Raw genomic sequence first — 20,809 nt, forward strand, 5'->3', positions numbered from 1 at the left:
CTGTAGCAATTGTTTATCTAAATAAGGGGCTTAATATCCTGTGGGAAAGCTTCTGGGGACTGAAGGTGATGCTAAGTGGGCAGATAGTGGCCTCCTGTAAGCTGACACATCATGTCGCTGACATTTTTGTTGGCTGGCCAAGGGACACTGGTTCTTAAGTGGAGAGGAAAAAAGGGCGAGTTGGTCCCACGTGCTCGGAGCGTTTCCAGGAGGAAGGGGGGACTGCCTTCTCTTTAACCCGGGGTGCGGGCTGCGGCGCCTTTGTGTGAGAGCTGCGGCATCCCCCCCATCCCAGGGAGGGTCAGGGTTTCGCTTTGGGCTTCTTCTGTATTTTCACAGATCTCTACATTTTTTGCAGGTGCTTCTGTCCTTTCCTCTTAATGAAAAAATTGGTGAAGGATTGTGCCCCTTGGTTTTGTCGCTATACTCCATAGGAGCTCATTTAGTAGAGAATTTATGATGTGATGTTTTTCACAATATTTTAGTTAAATAGAGTTGAACTTGAAAATATCTTTTTGTTTGTTTTTTTTTGTTTTGTTTTGTTTGGGGCTTTTTGGTGTTTTTTTTAATGAAAACTTTTTAATTTTAGGTGTTGGTAGCAAAAATTACAAGGTGAAGATTCCTGGCTAGAAAAACCTCAGTAACTGGAAAAAGCAAAATACTTGTGCATGTTAATTTTTCCATTTAATAAGGAACACACACACACACAAAAAAAAGTTTTAATAATTCACAGGGATGCAATGAGTATTTTCCTTTTATTTATGCATATTTATCGCTTGGCTTGAATTGTAAACATATTAATTCCTGCCTACCAGTTAATGACTTTGGGTAATGTTTGTACTCTATTTATGCAGAAATTGTCCATATACCTTGCAGTTACTTACAGGAATAGACTTAATCAGGTCTACTTCCTTAGCCCTGGAAGACATTTTGTCTTACTCTAAGTAGTTTTTCTAAGGTATTTTTAAAGGACTCTTTTTTTTTTTTTTAAGTCCTTAAATTTACATCCTCAACAGATAGTGAGTATTTTTCAGCCATACCAATGGAAGGTACTTATTGTTTTCAAGACTTATTTTTGCCAAATGTCAACAGTGGGTTGAGTGTTGTAGGCTCTGCCGTAACTCAGGGTTCATTTATTTTTGCGGCTGTGGTTTAAAATGTTACACCCCAAAAGGAGGTAGTTCTGATGGTGTTAATGCATGGGCATTGTGTCAGGGAAAAATACTTTCAACATAATGCTACTATTGCATTCAAGTAGGAATAAAACATTGCACTCATACTTTGAGACCTAAAGACGGGCCCTGGGATTAATTGGGATATTTGAGATCTCTCAGGTGTTTTCTGTTCTCCTATTTTTCATATTTTTAGTATATCGAAGTAGTATTGTATCACATAGAAATACAGTGCCATATTTGTATTCTGTGATATTTTAATGATATGGTAGTTCTATTATTTTTAAATATTGGAAAAGGCAATGGGTGGTAAACATGCCCATATCTGTATCATGAAGAAATTGGTTATGTTGATATACGAAATTGAATACTGTGTTTTTAGTGGAACGTAAAACCCAGTAACTTTTCTCAGGAAAGTAACAAAATTACCCTAGCTTCCTGTAATGCTTCATGGTTAATTTGGATAAACCATGGGATTAAAATATGGAGTGAAAATCTCGCCGTACTGCCCCCATGCAGCCATCCTCCCACTCCCACAGCTTTAGCGTCTATCTGTGTTTTCGGGATTGTTTCTTGCAAAGAAGTAAGTTAATCTGCTTCAAAAATATTATTGATATCCAAACACTAACATGTTCAAGCTTTCCAAAGGAATCCAGGGTTTAGTAGGACCGAAGTGGGCATGTGTGTGATTTGAGAATGGAAGGTTTTCAATAGAAGAGCCTTTTTTTACGTGTACACGCTTGAGTGGGATAATTTTGCTGATCCGGTTTGCGGTTTACTTTTTGAGAATTATTTTAAAAAGATCTGAAGGAAAAATAAGCTTGCACTTTCTTGGACTAGTGAAGGCTACAGAATATTTTGCACTGATCTGAGCGTGCAAAGGCAGGAAAAGTATGATTTGCATCTAACTCTTTCTCTGCATCCCTTGAGATTTCTATGGCAATATGAAGTGACTGTTTAGCATTCGGTGTAGAGAAAAATGTTCCAAACAAAAGCTAATTTTTGTCTTTGAATGGAGTTGGGGACCAGACAGCTGTATACATGTGCATGAGTTGAATGCAGCTTTGGACTTTCAATATGTTTTCCGTCTCAGCAGTGAAACTCTTCCACTAAGAATTTCTTGCTCTTTACGTTCAGTGGTGCTTTCCCTGGTCTCCATTTGGCTAGCTTTCCTCAGGAGGTAGTCCTTAAACTTTCCTCTTCAACATTTACAAGCTCAGTGCTTTTATCCACATATTTTTTTGTTGTTTTTTCTCCACTGTTTGAACGTCTGAGCTGTCTTAGCCATGGTCCGAGTGCGTCAGTTCTGACTTCCAGCTTTTCTTTGATGGGCTTAATGGCAAAAATATCAGCAGTATTTATATGAGGTACGCAGAGCCGTTAATCCAGAGCCGGATCCGGTGGGATCGCAGAGTGTCCAAAGCAGCAAAGAAGGGAAGAGAAGCAGACCCACAGTTTTCAATAACATCTCATGAGTGTATATGAGAAGAAAAATGGAACTGGACTCAAACACAAGTCTAAAAATAGAAAGTTGCAGCCCATCTGTGGCCTAGTTACCATCTCCTTTGTCCCGAGCAGAAGTGAGCGGGGTGTTCCGATGGCGCGGGTTGCTGCAACACTGCTGGCTTTATCGAGCTGCGACAACTTGCGGTCTGCCGTGTAAAAAAACTACACCTTTTTTTCTGCTATCAGCTTTGTTGCCATATTACAGCTATATGAAGAAGTGTTATGCGCATAAGTATGTGGATTATCATGAAAATTTTAATTAAATGGCTGAATAGTAACTAAAGGTGATAGGGGAGGCAGCGATGCTAAATGGAATTAATTCCATATAGCTTTTGCTTTAGCCCGTGCACTGGTTTTAGTTTTACTGACTTTAGTTTTTCCTTATGTATTTTGAATATATATCAAAGCTGCTGCTTTGCCTCGGTTGTGCTGGTTTGAACATACTTCACCTTGGCAGAGAAGTCCGAGCCCTCCAGGACTGGGATGGGAAATCCTGGGAGAGTCCAGGCAAGGAGCCAAACATCAGAAAACGTAAAAGAGGTTCCGCTCGGTCCCGTTGTTACCGCTCAGCTGGCAGTCTGGGAGGAAAAAAAGGAGTGTGCATCACGGGATACTCGCCTTCACTCGCCCGGAGCGGCGTGGGGAGGACGCAGGCTGTGGGAGCTGAGCTCCGCGGGGCGAAGCAGCCCCTTCCTCAGCGCCGTCTCGGGAGCGTGACCTCCCCTCCGTGGGCTGGCAGTCCCTGCGCCTCTTCCTCCGCTGCCGCGAGAGAAGTTGCTTTTTACTTCGGAACGTTTTAAGTCACTGATTTTAATCTTGTTTTGGATTTAATTTTAATTGCTTTTCAAAGAGAGATTAATTCTCATTTAGGTGTGGATATGTAATTAAAAAAGATCTCTCGACTTAAGTTGCTTTTGTTAACCACATGCATAGGCTGTACGTATGTGAAAGCAATTACATAGCTGAATATACATCTAATCCTATTCTTAATGTTTAAGTGTTATTGTGTTAGAAAATGATAAACGACTTCTTATTTGTGAGGGGATTTACTTTTTTCCCTTATGATTTCTGCCAAGACGATGTTGGAAGGAAACTGAAATTCAATTATAAATCAAAATTTACTTCAGTGGTGGAAAACCAGCACTTAAAAATGCTTTGTTATTACTTGAATATATTGAGTGTGTTGGATATCATAAAGAAAATTATCAAAGCAAGTTTTTTACTTTCGCCATAGTGAGTTATTCAATACAGAAGGTATTCCCCTAATATGCCTTAGGTGGTTCTTGGTAGGCTTGCAAGCACAGAGAAACCTGAATTATCTTCATCTGGAACCAGTAGAGCTTTATAAGCAAATATTCCCTCTCGGCCCTGTGCTTATTGTTGCCGTACCAGGCTGACTAGTGTGGGGGGGAGCACCACGCAGACATGGGGGTGCTGCCTTCAGGTTTCGGGATACCTGGCTGTCACCAGATGATCAGTAGGTGCGGATGAGCTCTGTCCTTCAGGAGTTTGGAAATTGAGTCCCACGTCTAGGCTTTTCTGTTGAACGGAAAAGGGAAATGAGATGTCCCGCTTTTAAAATTTTCAGTTTGTTTCTAATCTTCCAAGTATATGTCATTCATCTGAAATAAATGGAATAAACTGAATTTAAGAATAAAGATCAAAATCTGTTTGCGTGCAGAAGAAACTCCTGTGGTCATAACCTGGTCTAATTACTTCAAAAAGATGTACGTGCAGGTGCTGGCCAGCTGCTTGCTTCAGTTCTGTGGTTTGGCTTTCTTAAAATAGGCTTTTCAAATTTAAATTATTCCAACCGATTAGTTCTTTAAGTCATCATGCTTTTCATGTATTCTAAATACTTTTTTTAAAGAAATGTATTTCAGTTTAATGCTTTTTGAATTCATCCTTTTTATTCACATGAGTTAGCGCTGCTCCCATTTACTGTTTGTTCTTACCCTGAGAACTGTCAGGAAGGACTGGAAGCAGAAATCGCCTTCCATTGCCCTCTGTGCGCACAGCTGAGAAAGTGCTGTTGTCTTCATGGTGTCTGCTGCCTTATTTTTTCTGTGCTGCCTCCTGCTCCTGAAATGAAGCGTGGTTCCTTTGGCCTTACGGCGGGGCAGAGGTGTCCCTGCACATACCCGAAAACTGGGCAGGTCCGAGAGAGGATTGCCTAGCTCGGGCTTTGTGGTCCCACACCGGCTCTGTTGTGGTCCTACCAGGAGTTTCGTGTTTCCTTTTGTGCTGTTGAATGTTGTGATTGGCCCCAAATCACACAAAAAAGCTGAGTTTGTCCTTGACCTAGCTGATAGTCTCCTTTTGTCCTGCTGGTGTTGGATTTCTGCTGAGTTTAGGTGCGCTGATTTCTGCAGTAGGAAGAGGATAAAGAACTCAGTAGCATCGTGTTGGAGCATATTGTGTTGAACTTTTTGGTCATTGTTCCAAATAGTAATAAAAAAAGTTTTAATTAATTTCATTTTCCCCAATAGAAATGTTCAGCTCTTTTTGCTTAGATTGCATATTGTAGATTGATTTCATATTCTATTCATGAAGTATCTTTGAGCTTTGAAGCTCTTCTTGATACTGTACCTTGTTTAGCAATAGGTTGTCTGAAAGAATCCCCCAAAGTATTCTGAGTTACTGTGAGTTTAATAAGAAATAAATTCAAATCTAATAATGTTACGGAGATGAATTGTGTCATTCTTGGAGACGCAACCCACGTATCGTTTGCAGGTTCTGCAGATGAGTCCTTCCCTGTTTCCTTTAATTAAATACAGTACTACATAGGTCTGTGTTCCTTGATGGTGTATGCTTATGAAATACAGATATGGCTACTTCTCAAAATATCTGTAGATAGCCTCTCTCGCTGCCTGTCAGAAAATATTTCGATCTGAATGTCTTGCTTTTTGTTGTCTAAAGGAAACACTACTGAGTTTTACCTCTGTTCCTGGCAAACCTTGCGCACATTTTACAAAATCGAACAACCCGAAGAAGTTACAGACAAAGTAAGATTGCCTGTTCGAGAGGCAACCTACACAGACGTAAGACAAAGAGAAAACCTTCCGGTAGACAATTCCTGTAGGATAATGGTGCGATGTTCCCATCTGTCCCTGTGGGAGAGGTGAAAGCTCAAGCCCAGTCCCTGCGGTGGTTGCAGCTCGGCGGGCGGCAGAGAGTCTCGCGTAGGACCCCGTGCAAATTGCATCTGCTCACTGTGCTTCTGGCTTTGTGGCTCTGTAATGGAAATAATGGGTTTTCTCATTCCTCCGGTGAATTGTATTCTCACTTTCAAGTGAAGGTTGCAACAAGTGCATTAGCAGGAGCTGTGCTCCTCCAGACCCTGTCCTTGCATCTGTCCTGGAGGAGTGCGGGTGTGATTTGGGAGCCACATTCCAAGGGAAGAGGCAGGTAAGGTGAGGATGCTCCTGTATGCAGAGAAGAGCAGTTCCACTTCTGTGAAATCCGGTTTGCTACTACTAGGTATTAATGTTTTAAGCTCCTCTTATCTGTCCATATTGGTACAGAAACTCTAACTTAAAATGTTAACCTGTCGGGAAATTCTATTTCTCTTATTTACCATATTGGTACTTGGATTTGTATAAATACTCTTAATTTTGTTGCTATACTATGAAATACAACAGAAAATTGAACTTAAGCTAGAAAAGTCGTAATAAAGGACCAGACTGTTATCAGCAGTGCTGTCTTTCTCTATTTAATCAGTTTTCCTACACTTTGCGGAGGAGGGAATGAGAACATTGTCTATAATGGGGTTTTCATTTTGATAACATGCAAATATGAAAAGAGCCCTGTCTTTAACACTGATGAGAGCCTTGCAGTAATTCCTGTCTGCAAGGACCATGTAACCTTCCAAAGCACTGAAAGCCGAGAAGCACAGCACAACATCAGAGACTGCCTTCCCCTTAACCCTCCTCCCGATACCCACTGTCTGTTCTGTCCTGAAAACTTCGTAACAGAACAGCCCCCGTGGTATGGTGTGATGGTTTACGTGATGACGAACCAAAGGTAAAAATTAGTTAAAAAATGCAAAAGCTTCCCCAAAGAGACCTCTTCTTGCAAGTTGCTTTTTAATCCAAGGATATCTAAACTGCGTGTTTCTATCAATTAAATTTTGATTGCAGATATTTCTGATCTTTCTTTCAGGCTTGCTGAGTCCCTCAGTAAACCAGTTGCTAAATATTTTATGTCACAACAGTCAAATGAGAAGCACCAAAAGTAGAATAACTTGTCTTAAAAATGGCTGGTGCTTTTAGAAGTGTATCCATCTGGCAGGGTCACCTGTCTTGTATGAAGAGGAGGTTCATTTAAAAGATAATATATCTTCCCTTAGTATTCCCATGATTTGTCATAGTGGTATCTTAGTGCAGCGTGATTTGCTTGATGCAGAGACGATATCCATAATACCTGTAGGCTATCACAATTACTGAAATTACTTCAGTGCAGTCATTCTTAAGATAGGATGCCAGTTGTCTTAAATTATCTTTTCCTCGTATTTGCAAAACTTAAATTCTTTAGCTGGTCTGCATCAACGTGGTCATAGTTTATTTACATGGCTTTCAATATTGATCATGTTTGATAAGTAAAATATGGTTCTGATTGCATTAGCCAACCTTGTGGTTTCTAGAGGTGTTCAGCCATGAGTAAAGTTTTGTGGCGTAGGATCCCTAAACTATATTTCGCTTGTGCCTCCTACGGTATCCTCGCAAAGGCTGTAGCCTGCCGTGCTGGAAGAGGCCGACCGCTTGGCTTTCGTGAGCATCTCCTCTCCGGCGGTGATGTTGTAAGTCTCGCTGTGGGTCAGCGCTGAGCCCCTTTTGTTGCCTCTGTAGCCGGTGCCGACGCAGCAGCGTGGGCGACGCAGTTAAAACCAAACCTCTCTGGTCCACTGGTTCTTGAGGAGGCTGCAAGGAGAGGGCACGCTCCTGCGCAGGTTGTGCCTGCGTCTCGGCCATATTATCCTCCAGCTTCCTTTTTATTTTAGCTCTTTGGTGACTTCTGTTTGCTCCAGAGAAAGTTCAGCTTTTTTTCCTTGTCATTTATCTAACACTGAGTGCGAGAACAGATATGTCTTTCATTTTGAGAGTGCTTCAGAGGATGATAATAATAATTACAGTTAAATTAGCTTCCTAACAATAATGTGAAGAAAGTAAGACATAATTTTGTGTCGGGAAATCTAAAATAAACAAGATGAAAGGCTTTCCCTGGGGCGAGGAAAGCAGTTAGTTTGAGGTTCATATTAGTGTCAGGAACTTTGTTATTCCCGTGTTAAGTCTGTACCAAGATGATTGCGCTGTCTGTTCACGTGTTTGAGAGTGTGCACCCATTTCTGTGGGCTGTTGATTCGCCTATCTGTCGCTCCTCTTTGATGCTGGGGACAGGGAGAGGTGGAGGCCTTAGTGAGGTGCTTTTGTACGAGTAATTCCCCAAACACTGAAACAGTTGATGAGGATTTTGGAAAAATGCAGACCAAATGAATGTGTGTGTTTATGAATATTTCTATTCACTTAGCTTAACTTCAGGCCCCAAATAAGTAGCAGATAGTGGCATTGGCACTTAAACTGGAGAGCAGAGATTTCCAGTATGCACGTGAACTTTGGAGATAGGCTATCTCCAGTCAGGTCTCATTACATGGAAGAAAATTCCGGTTTACAAGAGAGACCGAAAGGGACAAACAAGATCTTTCTGCAGAGAGATGTCTTTAAATGGCAGGGTGGGTTGAATTGTCAAGGAAGAGGGTCAGAACAGTGTTTTTCCACTGAAGCAGAGGAAGAGCGGAGGCTGAAGCTAAGAGGAGCCCACGGGAAGGAAAGGGTTCGGAGAGTCCTGCGGGAAGGGGCACCCAGGGGTGCCCACCACCGCTCTCTGTAGCCCCCCAAAAGTGCCAGTGCGTGCTGTAGTGGGATTAAAAATTCTCTGGCATGTGGTGGGGGAGAAGGCTGCCGATGGCTGTCGATGGGAATGTCAGCTGCATTACTGCCTGGATAACCCAGGTGAGCAGCTGGAGCAGTAACAGCAAAGCTGACAAAACAAACAAAACAAAGCTGACATTAAATGCATTTGGGGACAGTGGGTAAATCTTAAACTGACCTGTACCACTCCAGATTCCTCTGTCTTTTTAGGTGATGTACAAATCTCAGTGCACGTCTCTCTGCTCTGCTCTAAGTTTCCATCTTTGAAGCCTGTATTGGGTTTGTGTGGCACAGTTTTGGTAGCTGGGGGGGGCTACAAGGGTGGCTGCTGTGAGAAGTTGATGGAAGCTTCCCCCGTGTCCGACAGAGCCGATGCCAGCCGGTAATTGGTAATTGGTGAGTGATCTCTCCCTGCTCTTATCTCAACCCGCAAGCCCTCTGTTGTATTTTCTCTCCCCTGCCCAGCTGAGGAGGGCAGTGACAGAGCGGCTTTGGTGGACACCTGGTGTCCAGCCAGGGTCAAGCCACCGCACAACCTTACTCAAAGGTTGCTCCTCTGCATGGGGCTATGTGGAAACCATTCCTCAAATAGGAACTGATGCATGGGCACACCTGAAACAGATTTATTGAGGGCAGTTCTCTAGATTTTCAGTGAAATAATTTTTAGTGTAGCGGGGGCAGAAGAAATGTGTGGAAAGGCAATTGCATTTAGAAAACCAAGAATAAATCAACTGACCTTCAGAAATCTTAAGCACTGTGATTTCAATTGAAGGGCATACTGTTTAATACTGAGGTTGTATAGAGCTTTTTAAAGTGAAGCATTTTTGGTTAAAATGGACTTCTTTGAAAAAGAGCCTTAGAAAAATGATAAATGGTGTTGTTAAAATGTCTCATTAATTTTTTGCTTGCCTTTTACAAAAGTTAGTGCAAAGCGCTTTCAAACTAGGGAACGCTTTGTATATATTCTCATTGTATGTATCAGGTTCCTAATAAATAAGCCTTTTACAAAATGAATTTCAGTTGAGCTGTAGTGATCTTGGGTGCTGGTTTTGATCTGTGTGAAGATCCTTTTTGCTCTTCTTGCCAGAGAGGTTTCCTGGCATTCAGAGATGTGGGCCTTTTTTCCCTACTGTTTGGGAATATAGGATTTTCCTTCAAATGAAACAATTGTCAAGATTTTGCTTTTTCAGAGTTCATTCTGAAGCAGTAGATCAGAGCTTGTAGCAGTGCTAACAGCATGCAAAGGTGTCAAAGGGGAGCTGGTTGGGGATTTTTACCTTGCTGGGGCTCACTGAGATTGAGAAGGAGTGGGAGCCCATGGCTCCATCTGGGCAGAGTATCGGAGAGCTGCCTCCAAAACAGGGGAAGCTGGCTGTAGGTTTTATTCTTCTGGCAGTTGGTAGGTGAAAGAAGTTTGGAAACCTTTGGACAAAGACTTCTTGCTAAGAACTAGCCTTTCCAAATAAAATACCTTCCCAAATAAAATGTAATTATGGTACTTCACTATGGCTTTTTTTCTCTGTAGCCCTCAAACTGGTCTTTTCAGTAAAACGTGAAGTAGGAAACTGAAAAACATACCCTTGCTGCATTTATTTTGCATCCACAGAGTTATTTTGTTAATTGCAAGAGCTTTTGTCGCCTTAAAATGTATCTCAGGAAATTTTTGCTTACTGGTTTGCCACGTAGGAGTCGCGCTAAGCAGTTCCTGCAGGGGCTCAGCATGGAACTGACCTCCCTCAAATGTTCTCTTTTATGTAAAAATGCCTAATTTGTGTTGCTTGTGAGAGCTTACAGAAGGGTTGGAAACTGCAGGCAGGTGTGGGATCGCTCTGCTCTGGGAAGGGCTGAGCCCGTGGGGCAGCGACAGCGGGGTCGGCAGATCCTGGTCCGCTGATGGTGCAGGATTGCTCCCCAAGGCGGGGAAAGTGGGGAGCTTGTGACTTTTGGCAGCAGCAGGAGCGTTCTGCTCTGCCTTCAGGGAGACTTTGGGGGGACCGAACAGCAGCCCCCAGGCTGTCGAGGTGCCAGAGCCAGGTTCTTCATTGCAGTTGACCGCCGTCCTTGGAGGTTGCAGGACCCAAGGGGATAAAGCCCTGAGCAGCGTGGTCCGACCCTGGAGCAGTCCTGCTTTCAGCAGGCTGGAGGAGAAGCCTCCTGAGGTTCTCCAGACAGCCTACATCGTTATCCCACTGACTTCCTTAGCACACCGAAGTGCTATTCTGCCATGGCCCAGCTATGAAAATGGAAAACGTCCTTACACCTTGTGCTCTTTTCAGGAAAATCGGCTCTTTTTACATTATTTTCTATTTTGGAACCAGTGTGCTCAGCTGGTCAGGATGTAGTAATCAGCATTGAAGTCCTGTGAAGGATTTCCTTTTAAAACAAGTTTTCTATTGATTGGTAGAGATTGAACTGTCAGAGATCAAATCTGGATCTGTAAAATACATTTTGAGGTAAAACAAGATATGCAAGACTAAGTAAGCTAATATTCCCCTATAAACTTCTTTTTCAGTCTTCTGCATTCTGAATGGACCTACACTGAATGGGGTTGACCTAAATGAGGTTTTTGCTGCCTAGGCAGGTACTGAGCTGCTTAAATCAGATTGGGTAAAGGAGATGGCACGTCTTGTCCAGGAGCTCTGAGAGCAGAGTTTGTCAGCTGAAAGTACCTCAGTGGATCTTGATTTGCAGAAAGATGCCTTTGTAATAACGTTTGTGGCAGCAGGAAAAAAACCCAAACATTTATCACTCACATTATTGCAAATGTTGACTTCTGTTTCTCAAAGGAAAAAGACTCACATGTTTTATTCCTTCCATTTACTTGGTGTTCAAGAAGGCAGAATTTGGCCTAAGGAAATCGAAAGTAGCATATATTCAGTAAGAAAAAAAGTGATAAATGTTAACATTTTGCACTTGTTTACATTCTGCTGCTGCATCCATGAAATAACTTTCTCTCCAAAGGTGCTGCTGAATTTACTGTCAGATTTTCTATTACAGGAAAAGAAATGTTTGTTTTAATACTGTGAGAAATATATGTATGAATTTATATTTATATATGTATCTTGAGGAGTGTTTTGCTTTGTTTTGTTTTTTCCTCCTGTCCTTACTCGTATGACGGCAGGGGTAGATGCTGCTGGTAGAAGCTTAAGGAATCTGTGTCAAACTTGCTTTGAAGTGCTGTACGTCACGCTAGGATATAATGATAGCTGCGACTCCATCCGCCGCGCGCTGGCCAGCGCAGGCTGCTTGGGCACAGCGCTCGCTCCGGTGCCTGGAAAAGCCCGTCAGCAGAAACGGGGCGTTATGCTCCTGGGGAGCCGAATTACCTTCATACAGAGCGATCCCCATTCCTGGGTTTGGCATATTTGCTCTTGGGTCTTCACCTTCACCACGTGCTTTTCGCTGACGCTGGCGGTGATGCGACCAGGAACGTACACTGGTGTGTTTTAACTGGTAGCTAATGGTGAGCTCTGTGCTATGGGGTCATTATATATTCTACAATATAAAGTATTCTTCAGAGCAAGAAATGCCAGAGGATCCTCTGCTTTATCCATGTTGGGTTGCCATAATATCTTTCATAATATTTTGCTTAAGTGAGCAAACTCGTTTGCAGACACGTTGCATTTTACATTTAGTAAAGAGGTAACTCATCGTGCAGTGCAAGCTCACATGGCAGCCGATACTCCGAACAGCAGTTACCAAAAAGTTGAAATTTGGGGCACTTTAAAGATGGATTTTTATCTTGTGAGTCCGTAAGCAGTGACAATTTCATTCGTGGCTTCTAGGAATGGTAACAGCTAATTTTTATTTCTTAATTTGTTGCTAATATATATAGAGTACATGCTGTAAGCAAAGCTTACTTCATTTTTAGATCCTTGCAAACTGTCTGGTAATTGTGAGGGACTTAAACCCTTTTCAACAAAGTAAATTCTGTGAAAATGTTCTGAAAGCCAAAATGCAGTGAGAGGTTTGTTCTAATATTTTTGAGTGGTTTTTTGTCCTAATTATTTATTAACTTATTTATTTAGCTGTGTAGTCTTTTAAGGTCATGTAAGGAAAATTTTATTGAAAAGTAAATGCACCTTAAACTATTTTATCTGTTCCTAATCATGGTAGTAGGGACATTATAATGAAACATCCCTTAGCTCAGTGTAGTTTTGATTTCTCTTAGATTTTCTCACTATACATAAAGAGCTTAATACTTCCAACTTAGAGATTTCGCTGGAAGAAAATGGACAAGACTATTTAAAATAGGATGTTTTAACCCTGAGGGAGAAAAGCATTGGCATGTATTGTCTCTCCTGCAGGGAATTCTCTTCTCATTCTGAAATTTTTCAGTGTTAGTATTACTTGTGGGGATTATTTGATATTAAAATTTCCCTACCCGTATCTGTTAATGGGCCATTTGAACATGTATTATTTTATCGTAAAGATAATTTAAGAAAATAAGTACTTTCTGAGCATTCACGTGCCTCTTCAACATTTCCTTCAGAACTGTATTTTACAGGAATTAGAAGTAAGTTTACAGTTTGGATTTGCGTGGTCATTTTTTTATACAGAATGTATTTCTGAATAATAATGCATCGTTTCCAAAGAAAAATCAGCCGCTTTAGTGTTTTGTTTTGGTTTGTTTTTTTTCTTCTAATGTAGCCGAATTAACAGTCCTCCAGCATGGGAGCTAGACCTTGCTTCCCTTACAACAGGCTTGCAAATGTCCTGGATCCCATGATTTTGCTTTGGGAATACGAAATTCCCACTTGCCTCAGTGTACCTGGTTTGAAAACAAGGAATGAATCCAGCGCCTCTGCTTTTGGGCAGGAGAGAAATTAATTGTATTAAACTGCTTATAAAATGCATTAAATGCGCTTCTCTGGTGTGATGTGTAGTAATTCTCTTAGTCACTGTGTGACTACTTCATTTCTGAACTTTGCAAGTAAGGAAGGATGTGAAAGGCTTTCAGTATAAACCTTGACACTATTTTAGTGAATAAATAGCTAATAATTGCCCAGGGCAATGGCAAACCCCCTATGTTGGCCTTGTGGTACTTGCTGTATAAACGTAGGTTTGCAATTACTCCTACAGTTAAAATTGAAATTGATTTTTTAGAGAATTAGATACTTTTTTTCTGTGTATTGCTTGGAGTGATGTGCTGCAGGAGATGACAGTGATCTCCGAATCCAACTAGATGGTATGCTGCAGAAGTTAACAATGATTTCTGAATCCAACTAAAGATTAAAAATCAACTTAAGATTAAAATTTAATAATGTTGTTAGCTATTGCTAAATAGTTAATAGACCATATTAAAAACACCTACAGTACAAATATTGCCTATAAATAATTACAAATTTTTATTAGCATTGTAATTAAGAGCATGCTGGCTGCAAATGATAACCTCACTAAGTGCAAAGAAAATTATGAAAAGTAAGCAGATGACTGGTAGTGTACTTTTTTCTAATATTAAATAGATTTTTCCTGACCAGCAGGGGCTCAAAAGTATTTAGCAGGTGGGGATCTGAAGATAAATGTTGTAGCAGGGTTGTCTGTGTGTGTAATGCAACAGAGCCTTAAAGGAGCAATACTTTGTCAAAGAAAGAGGGGGGTTTGTTACTAAGAGAATTCTAAGGTGAGTACGAGTCAGTGTTTTATGCAGGGAAACAGGAAAAAAATGTCAAGGACCCTGACCCATTCTGCTTGGCACCACTTTTGGGGCTCAGCATAAGCTGACATGACAACATTTAGCAAGTTTCTGTAATTTTAACTAAAACTTAGACGTGCTACAGGATCCCATCGTATTTATGTTTCATTTGTATTTGCTTAGCTTCTTTATTTATTCTGTATTTTTTTTTCTCCAGCAACCGTTCCAGGTTTTTAACAAGCTTTCATATTTCCACACTTTCATGTGGAAGCAGAGTGTTTAACCACCAGTCATTAAACTTTCATGTGTCCTTTCCGAGTCTCACCATGCTAATTAAGAAGATACTCCTCTGTAATTATCTCTCTCTTCGTTTTCCCTGGCTCATGGGGACAGTCAGAGCAGCCCCCGCCCCCGAATTAGCGCGCTGCTCCAAGGAGAGAGCCGGGCTCCCTTGGCAGGAGCTGGGATGTCGGATCCGAAGGAGACGGCTCGTGTACGAGCAGCCAGAGGAGGGGAGAGAGGTCACCAGTGGCTGCAGAGGAGATGGCACTCACATTCATCCTCTTCTCCAGCTGCTGCTGTATCTAAAAATGAATATTAAAACGCGTTTGAAAGTTTAACAGTTGCTCCACATCCATTTTTTTCCATATACGAGGTTGCCATGATAATTTCCTTAGGTATGAAATTCATCTTTTGGCTGTTGCGGCGTCTATATTAACTTAGGTTGCTCGCCAAACGGGTAGGTAAACACAGAAACACGGCCAAAGCTATTAGCCAGTTATAGAAACTGCTTCGTTAGGAGGAAGCAGAGGCTGCTGCATGTTGACTGCTGGATTACCTGGAAAGGGCTGGATTTGCAAATGAGGGGTTGATGTGTTTATGCGAAGGAAGGTAAAGATACGTTTATGTGTTTGCAAAGCAACGGACTTTACAGATTATTTAGGTGAGTGAGCGTCTGTAAAAAGATACCATAAGCAGAACAATGTTCCTTTTCAGCTCTCCTGAGCATTTCTGAACCATCTACAGAGCCTTATGTGAAGTGCTGGACTGAATTACATCTGCAGCCTAGTCTTAAGCAGCCAATTTAAAAAATTTATAATTCTGACTAGCAATGAAACATCACTTTGATTGATGACATCATTAGCGGAAATAGGACTGAATGTGGGCTATTGAATATTTTCTTGCAGGCATAAGCCCTTTTACAGTGTCTGTTATGCAGGGTGCTTGTTATATGGTGTTTTGACAATTAACATTTTGAGATTTTTGAGATGATCCCATCTTATTTACATTTCATAGTAGTAAACATTATCTTTGTACAGCCACAGCTTCTATTCTTGTCATAGTTTGTTACAAAGTTCTTTTGATGTCATGGAACAGCAGCTCGGGTGGCCTTTCCATTTCATATTCATGCCGTTTGCATATGCCTAAGAGCTCTCGTCAGGTACCTTTGCATCGCGTAGAAAAAATAATGCTCTCACATGGACAAAATCAATTATGTAGGAGTTTAGATCTAAACTCCATTACATAGGAGAAAAGCAAATTCAAGGAGCGCTTATCTGGTGGAGGTTGGGGGATTAGACTGTAAATAAGAGGGCTCATAACACACACAGATAACCTAGTGTCATTTTGCATTTGATCTCAATTACTTGGACTGATGTAGAAATAAATATTTTAAATTGAAAGTAATGCAGATCTTAAAAGTAACAATAAAAACTCTGTGTTATGCCTAGAAAGAATAGAAAATTCCCAAGTGTTCTGCCAGGCTGTGCATGGCATAGAATAACCTTGAAAATGGCACCAAAAGGGGAATTTACAATTTTATCAAACCATATAGAGAATCATTTATTTTCTGAGTAATTCTGCTGATTTTTTCCAACAGTATTCTTCAAGGCGTGGACACTATTACCGTAATCAGTCAACGGGTTTTTAGCACATAGTCAGAGGAGGAGGATGGACAAGCAGAAAAGTCATTTATGGGAGGGGAACTTCTAATAGCTATGGGAGTGGTTTGGAGTTGCTACTACACTACTTTCATGTGCCAGAAGGAAAGACTAAACTTTTTGGGGTCACTTTTTACTTTCTCTGTGGTTTGAGAGAGATATGTTTGGTACTACTATTCTGTTTTTATAGAAGTTACTGGGTTTTAGTTTGTTTTGGTTTTTTTTAAGCCTCCCAGTACCTCAAAGTACCACTCAATGAAATTAAAACTTGGGGTTTAACTGTGATGCTCAATATAATGATTTTTAAGAGACTTCTTCCTTGAGCAGAGTATCGACTTCCCAAATGCAAATCCTGATAGTGTGGTATTTTTAGCAGTAGCGTTTATTACATTCCAAAGCCTTTAATGCCTGAGCAATTTTTATGTGAAGAATATGTTGCAAAATCTTCAGTGAAGATGGTGATAACACCATGAAATTGGAAAAAGAAACTTTTCAAGGTGTTTTTGTTTTCGTGACAGAATTTTGCATATTCATTAATGAATTTAAATGATAGAATTATATCCACTGCGTTACGTGGTGCTCTCTAGCAATATTACATTTTGATAGCAAGTATTATGTTGCCTTATCTTAAATAATTTATTTTGTTGTACTTTTGTTTTTGATAGGGGAGTTTTGTTGCATGCATGACTGCCATTTTAAGGCAAATGGAGGACTATCACTACGCTCATTTAATCAAGACTTTTGGAAAGATGAGGTCAGATGTTGTGGTAAGTTCAACATGTTTCATCTGTCCCTAAAATAGTTTAGCTTGTGTTTGGGTTTTTCCTGCTACTGTTTGTTAAATATGCTTATGAAATGTAAACAAAATGTGTTTGACGTTACAGATTTAAAACAAAAATAATTAATAAAGCTCTATGACTTACACATTTTCGGAATTTGCAAAGGACAAAATTAACCTTCCTGCCACACACAGGAATACAGCTCATTTCTGGCGCCGTTCAATATTTTAAAAAACAGGCACTGAGACAGTGGATTTAAGGCAATTAAAAGAAAGCATTAGGAAACAGTAGTACCGAGCCATTACTAAAAATCTGTTGTGCTTAAGGACAGAAGGGAAAAAAATAAAGCTTTCTTGGGGAAAGGAACTTCCAGTATTAAATCTTCCAGATTTAAACTTCATTTGTTTAAATAGGTTTTACTTACAGATCCACCCACTTTAAATTTATACAAAACATTTTAACCTTAAAGATGCCCTTAGTTGTTAAATAAGCAATAATAATTGAAATTTGTCTTCTCAGAGTCGTTCGGTAGCCTAACTAAGCCAACAACACAACTTAATTAGAGCATAATAGAAGGGAGTTTATAGCTAAGGAGATAACTCTCTAGTGACCTGAAACTATCATTGCCATATGGCAAGTGCATGCTGCAAAGTAGCTACCAAACTTGTTGGCTGAGATCCATCAATTAGCAGATGACCTGAAGCCTGATCAGCTATATTCCATTACCCACTGTGGTGCCGGGGATTCTGTTAGGTCTTCTAGGCAGCTTTCGCCTGTATTTTAATCTTCAAGGTGGCCTTTAGTTAGGTTCCCTTCTTCCTTCCAAACCCAACGTAACAAACCCCAGGGTCTTTTCTTTGTGTAATTTCTTTATGTTTGGACTTGCCCATTTTCCTTTATGTCTTCAATTTTTGTTCTTCTTGCTTCTGTTTATATTCTGCAAGATTTGAGCTCTTTGCCCCATGCTGGTTTTCAGATAAGGTGCTAGAGCCTCCGGTGCTCAGTCTGTTACTATCCGATGTGGCATTACTGAAGTACAAAGCTGATGATTCAAGAAAGTGAAGACCAAGTCCAACTGCAAAGGACCGCAGATGGGTATCGCTGTATTGAAAGGGTTGCTTCCCCGTTAGTCTGCTTCGGGATCTCGGAGCACTTACATGGATGGTCACTTGGTTTTCCACTGATAACGAAATGTTCCCAAGCTAAATGCAGCTAGTGGAGTGAAAATAATGGTGTTAGCATACAGAAAAGACATGAGCATTAAGGTTAATCAAGCCAAATATTTCTGTACTTTTAAAGTGATTCAAACCATTTGGCTCTGGAAAAGGCAAACCGATTACAGGGTTTTACATGGAAAAAGGTAAAAGCAGTTTGCTCTTAAAACATGTAATGAAAAAATGCAGAGAGAAAAATACTGGTTAGGAAATCTGTCATTATTCTAATGGCAATAAAAGTTTTTCTTTTGAAGTCTCGCTTTTTTGGTCGAAATTGAAGCGTGGTTCTGTAGGTCAGATCTTTCTTGGTGAAAACAAGGGAGTAATTATGTATTTGAAATTTGGCAGGTGGTCTATTTATAATCGCTTGTTTTAATAGTTTCATTTATGTGCATGCAGTGCACTGGGATGCATGAAGAATCACTTCTTTCTTTTGTCTTGACTCTGTATATTTGTTCCTTTCTGCGTGTTCTTGGGCTGTGTAGCTGAAATTGTTCTGTATTGTTACAATCATATTTTCCAACAGCATGTGTACTTTTTGACTACTTGTTTTCCACTGTTATGTCACTTGACTATTGTTTGTATTAGCAGACATGCTAATCCAAACTTGGTCAGTTGCTGTAATACTTTCTGCATCTTTAATTAAAATGTACCTTTTAAATGTTTTAATATTATTGTTGATTGAATGATAATGTATGTTAAGGGAAAGTAAGCTTGGAAAACATTAAATGGGTAATATGTTAATGGTAGAAAATGCTACCTTAGACTGGAGGTAGAACGGCAGAATGTTGTTAATGCTGTGATAAAAGGAAACTACAGTGAGTAAACGAATTTTTCTTCTCTTTTTTTTTTTTTAACCACAAATAAAACTGATCAAGCCATCATTTAAGACAAAAGGATGAAGATATAACCCAGTTTCTCTGTTTAAGAGAAAAGCTTACCTAACCTTTTCAGTGACAACCAAAGCAAGGCGTTACTGTTCTCATACGTATTTCCTCATAGATGAGATTTCACTATTATTTGAAACCCACATCTTGTTCACTGTTTGATGTTTCACCATCAGAATTGATGCCCCATGAAGCTCTCCCAGGAGCGTTGCCTCCTTTATCGTTGTCAGTGCTATGGTTCAAGCTGGCCCATGTTCCTCTCATAGAGCTTTTGTTTTCTTCTGTCTTCAGTGGTGGGATGCTATTGAACTGTACTGTATGTGTATAGTCCTTGGTACTGTATGGTTTGAATGTCAAAAAAAACCCTTTCCCTACTTCTTCATTTAACTTTTCATGTTTTTTCCGTTTCTTTTTAGTCCAGTAATTTTTTTGAGCCAGTGCTGTTTGACTCACCCGTTAAAGCTTAGATTCAAAAGTGTTTTCATTTAAACCCAATTTCCTTACATATGGAGGTAGTAACTGCATCCCCTATTACAGGGTTCTCAGTTTAATAGCAAAGGCATAAAGAAGCAGTGATTTAGAACTGAAACTAGATTAATTCAAACAGAAATAAATAGGTTTTTCTTGAAAAAAAATTACAAGAAAAAGGGAGAACTTAAGTGAAGCTGTGGTTGCTTCTTCACCATTGGAGACCCTTAAATCTTTCTTCAGCATGTACTCTTGCTCAACCAGAAGTTATAAACCTGGTGTTGGAACTGCTAGGGGAAACTTTATGGCCTGTGTTATGTAGGTGTCAGTTTTAGATTATTGTAACGGTCTTATTTGGCCTCAAAAATCTTAGAAAAGATGAGGTGGAATGCAATAAAACCAGTCTTGTATCTCTCTGCAGAATATATTGTTTAGGTTCATTAGGGTATTTCTGTTCAAAGACGAATTTCTTACTGTCAAGCCTGCTATCATCCTGAGATGAAACATCATCTGAGAACAGTGATGTTATTTCTGGGACTACCTGATCGCTCTCCTCTTTTTACTTGGTAAAATTTATATTCAGTTGAGACATATGTGGTATTAGTTGACAAAAAAAAAACAAGTTAGTGTTTTGCCACATGGAGTATCTCAGAAGTATTCCTCCCTAAAGGCATTCAAGACAACATCCTGGAGTCAGGGAAGTATGTAAAAAGACAAACTCCATAGGGTGTTGTAGATTACAATTTTCTCCACCTCCAGTTTCTTCTCCCCTTTTAATATTTTGGACTCGGGTTTTAATGCAAGTATGTGCATTGGCGTACATCCTCTGTTGCCAAGCTTTGACTCCACCGTCGATGCAAGCAGGTGATTGCATGGGTTAAGCAGACTCTTCTTTTCGGGATGGGACGTGAGAGTCGCGGGGGATGCCCCGTGGTGGTGGGTCCCCGCAGAGGCAGCCCACCCAGCACCATCCACCCTGGTAGAGAGTGGCCTTTCCAGAGTCAGCCTCGCAGACAGCTCAGCAGAGGTTAAGTTGTTCTCCTGAAAAGCTGTCACGGAGCGTATTTGACTTCTGACTGCTATAGCTCAGGACTTGGCAAAGCTGAAGTTTTCATCAACTTGGCTTAAAGTTTTTTCATATCGAGTTCCTACGTGTTTTAGCTAGTTATTCTTCTTAAGCTTGAGAATTTATTGAAGAACCTCTTCGAAATCCAGGTCATGAAAAATAGAAGTAGTGATACAGGTGTGTCGGGGTGTGATGCTCAGCAGTCCAAGGGAGAT

At 40.4% G+C, this 20,809-nt stretch overlaps 1 protein-coding gene across 2 annotated transcripts in view; it reads left to right on the plus strand.

Moving 5' to 3' along the window:
* DOCK1 (dedicator of cytokinesis 1) overlaps positions 1-20,809 on the plus strand; it is a 313,031-nt gene that overhangs the window by 161,994 nt on the left and 130,228 nt on the right. For both annotated transcript variants that reach the window (XM_069797209.1, XM_069797210.1), the window contains exon 28: positions 16,846-16,947. In XM_069797209.1, the coding sequence (XP_069653310.1) occupies positions 16,846-16,947 (102 nt within the window). The remainder of the gene's footprint in view (positions 1-16,845; positions 16,948-20,809) is intronic.

This window comes from Haliaeetus albicilla, chromosome 11 (assembly GCF_947461875.1).
Source record: "Haliaeetus albicilla chromosome 11, bHalAlb1.1, whole genome shotgun sequence".
Lineage (NCBI taxonomy): Eukaryota > Metazoa > Chordata > Aves > Accipitriformes > Accipitridae > Haliaeetus > Haliaeetus albicilla.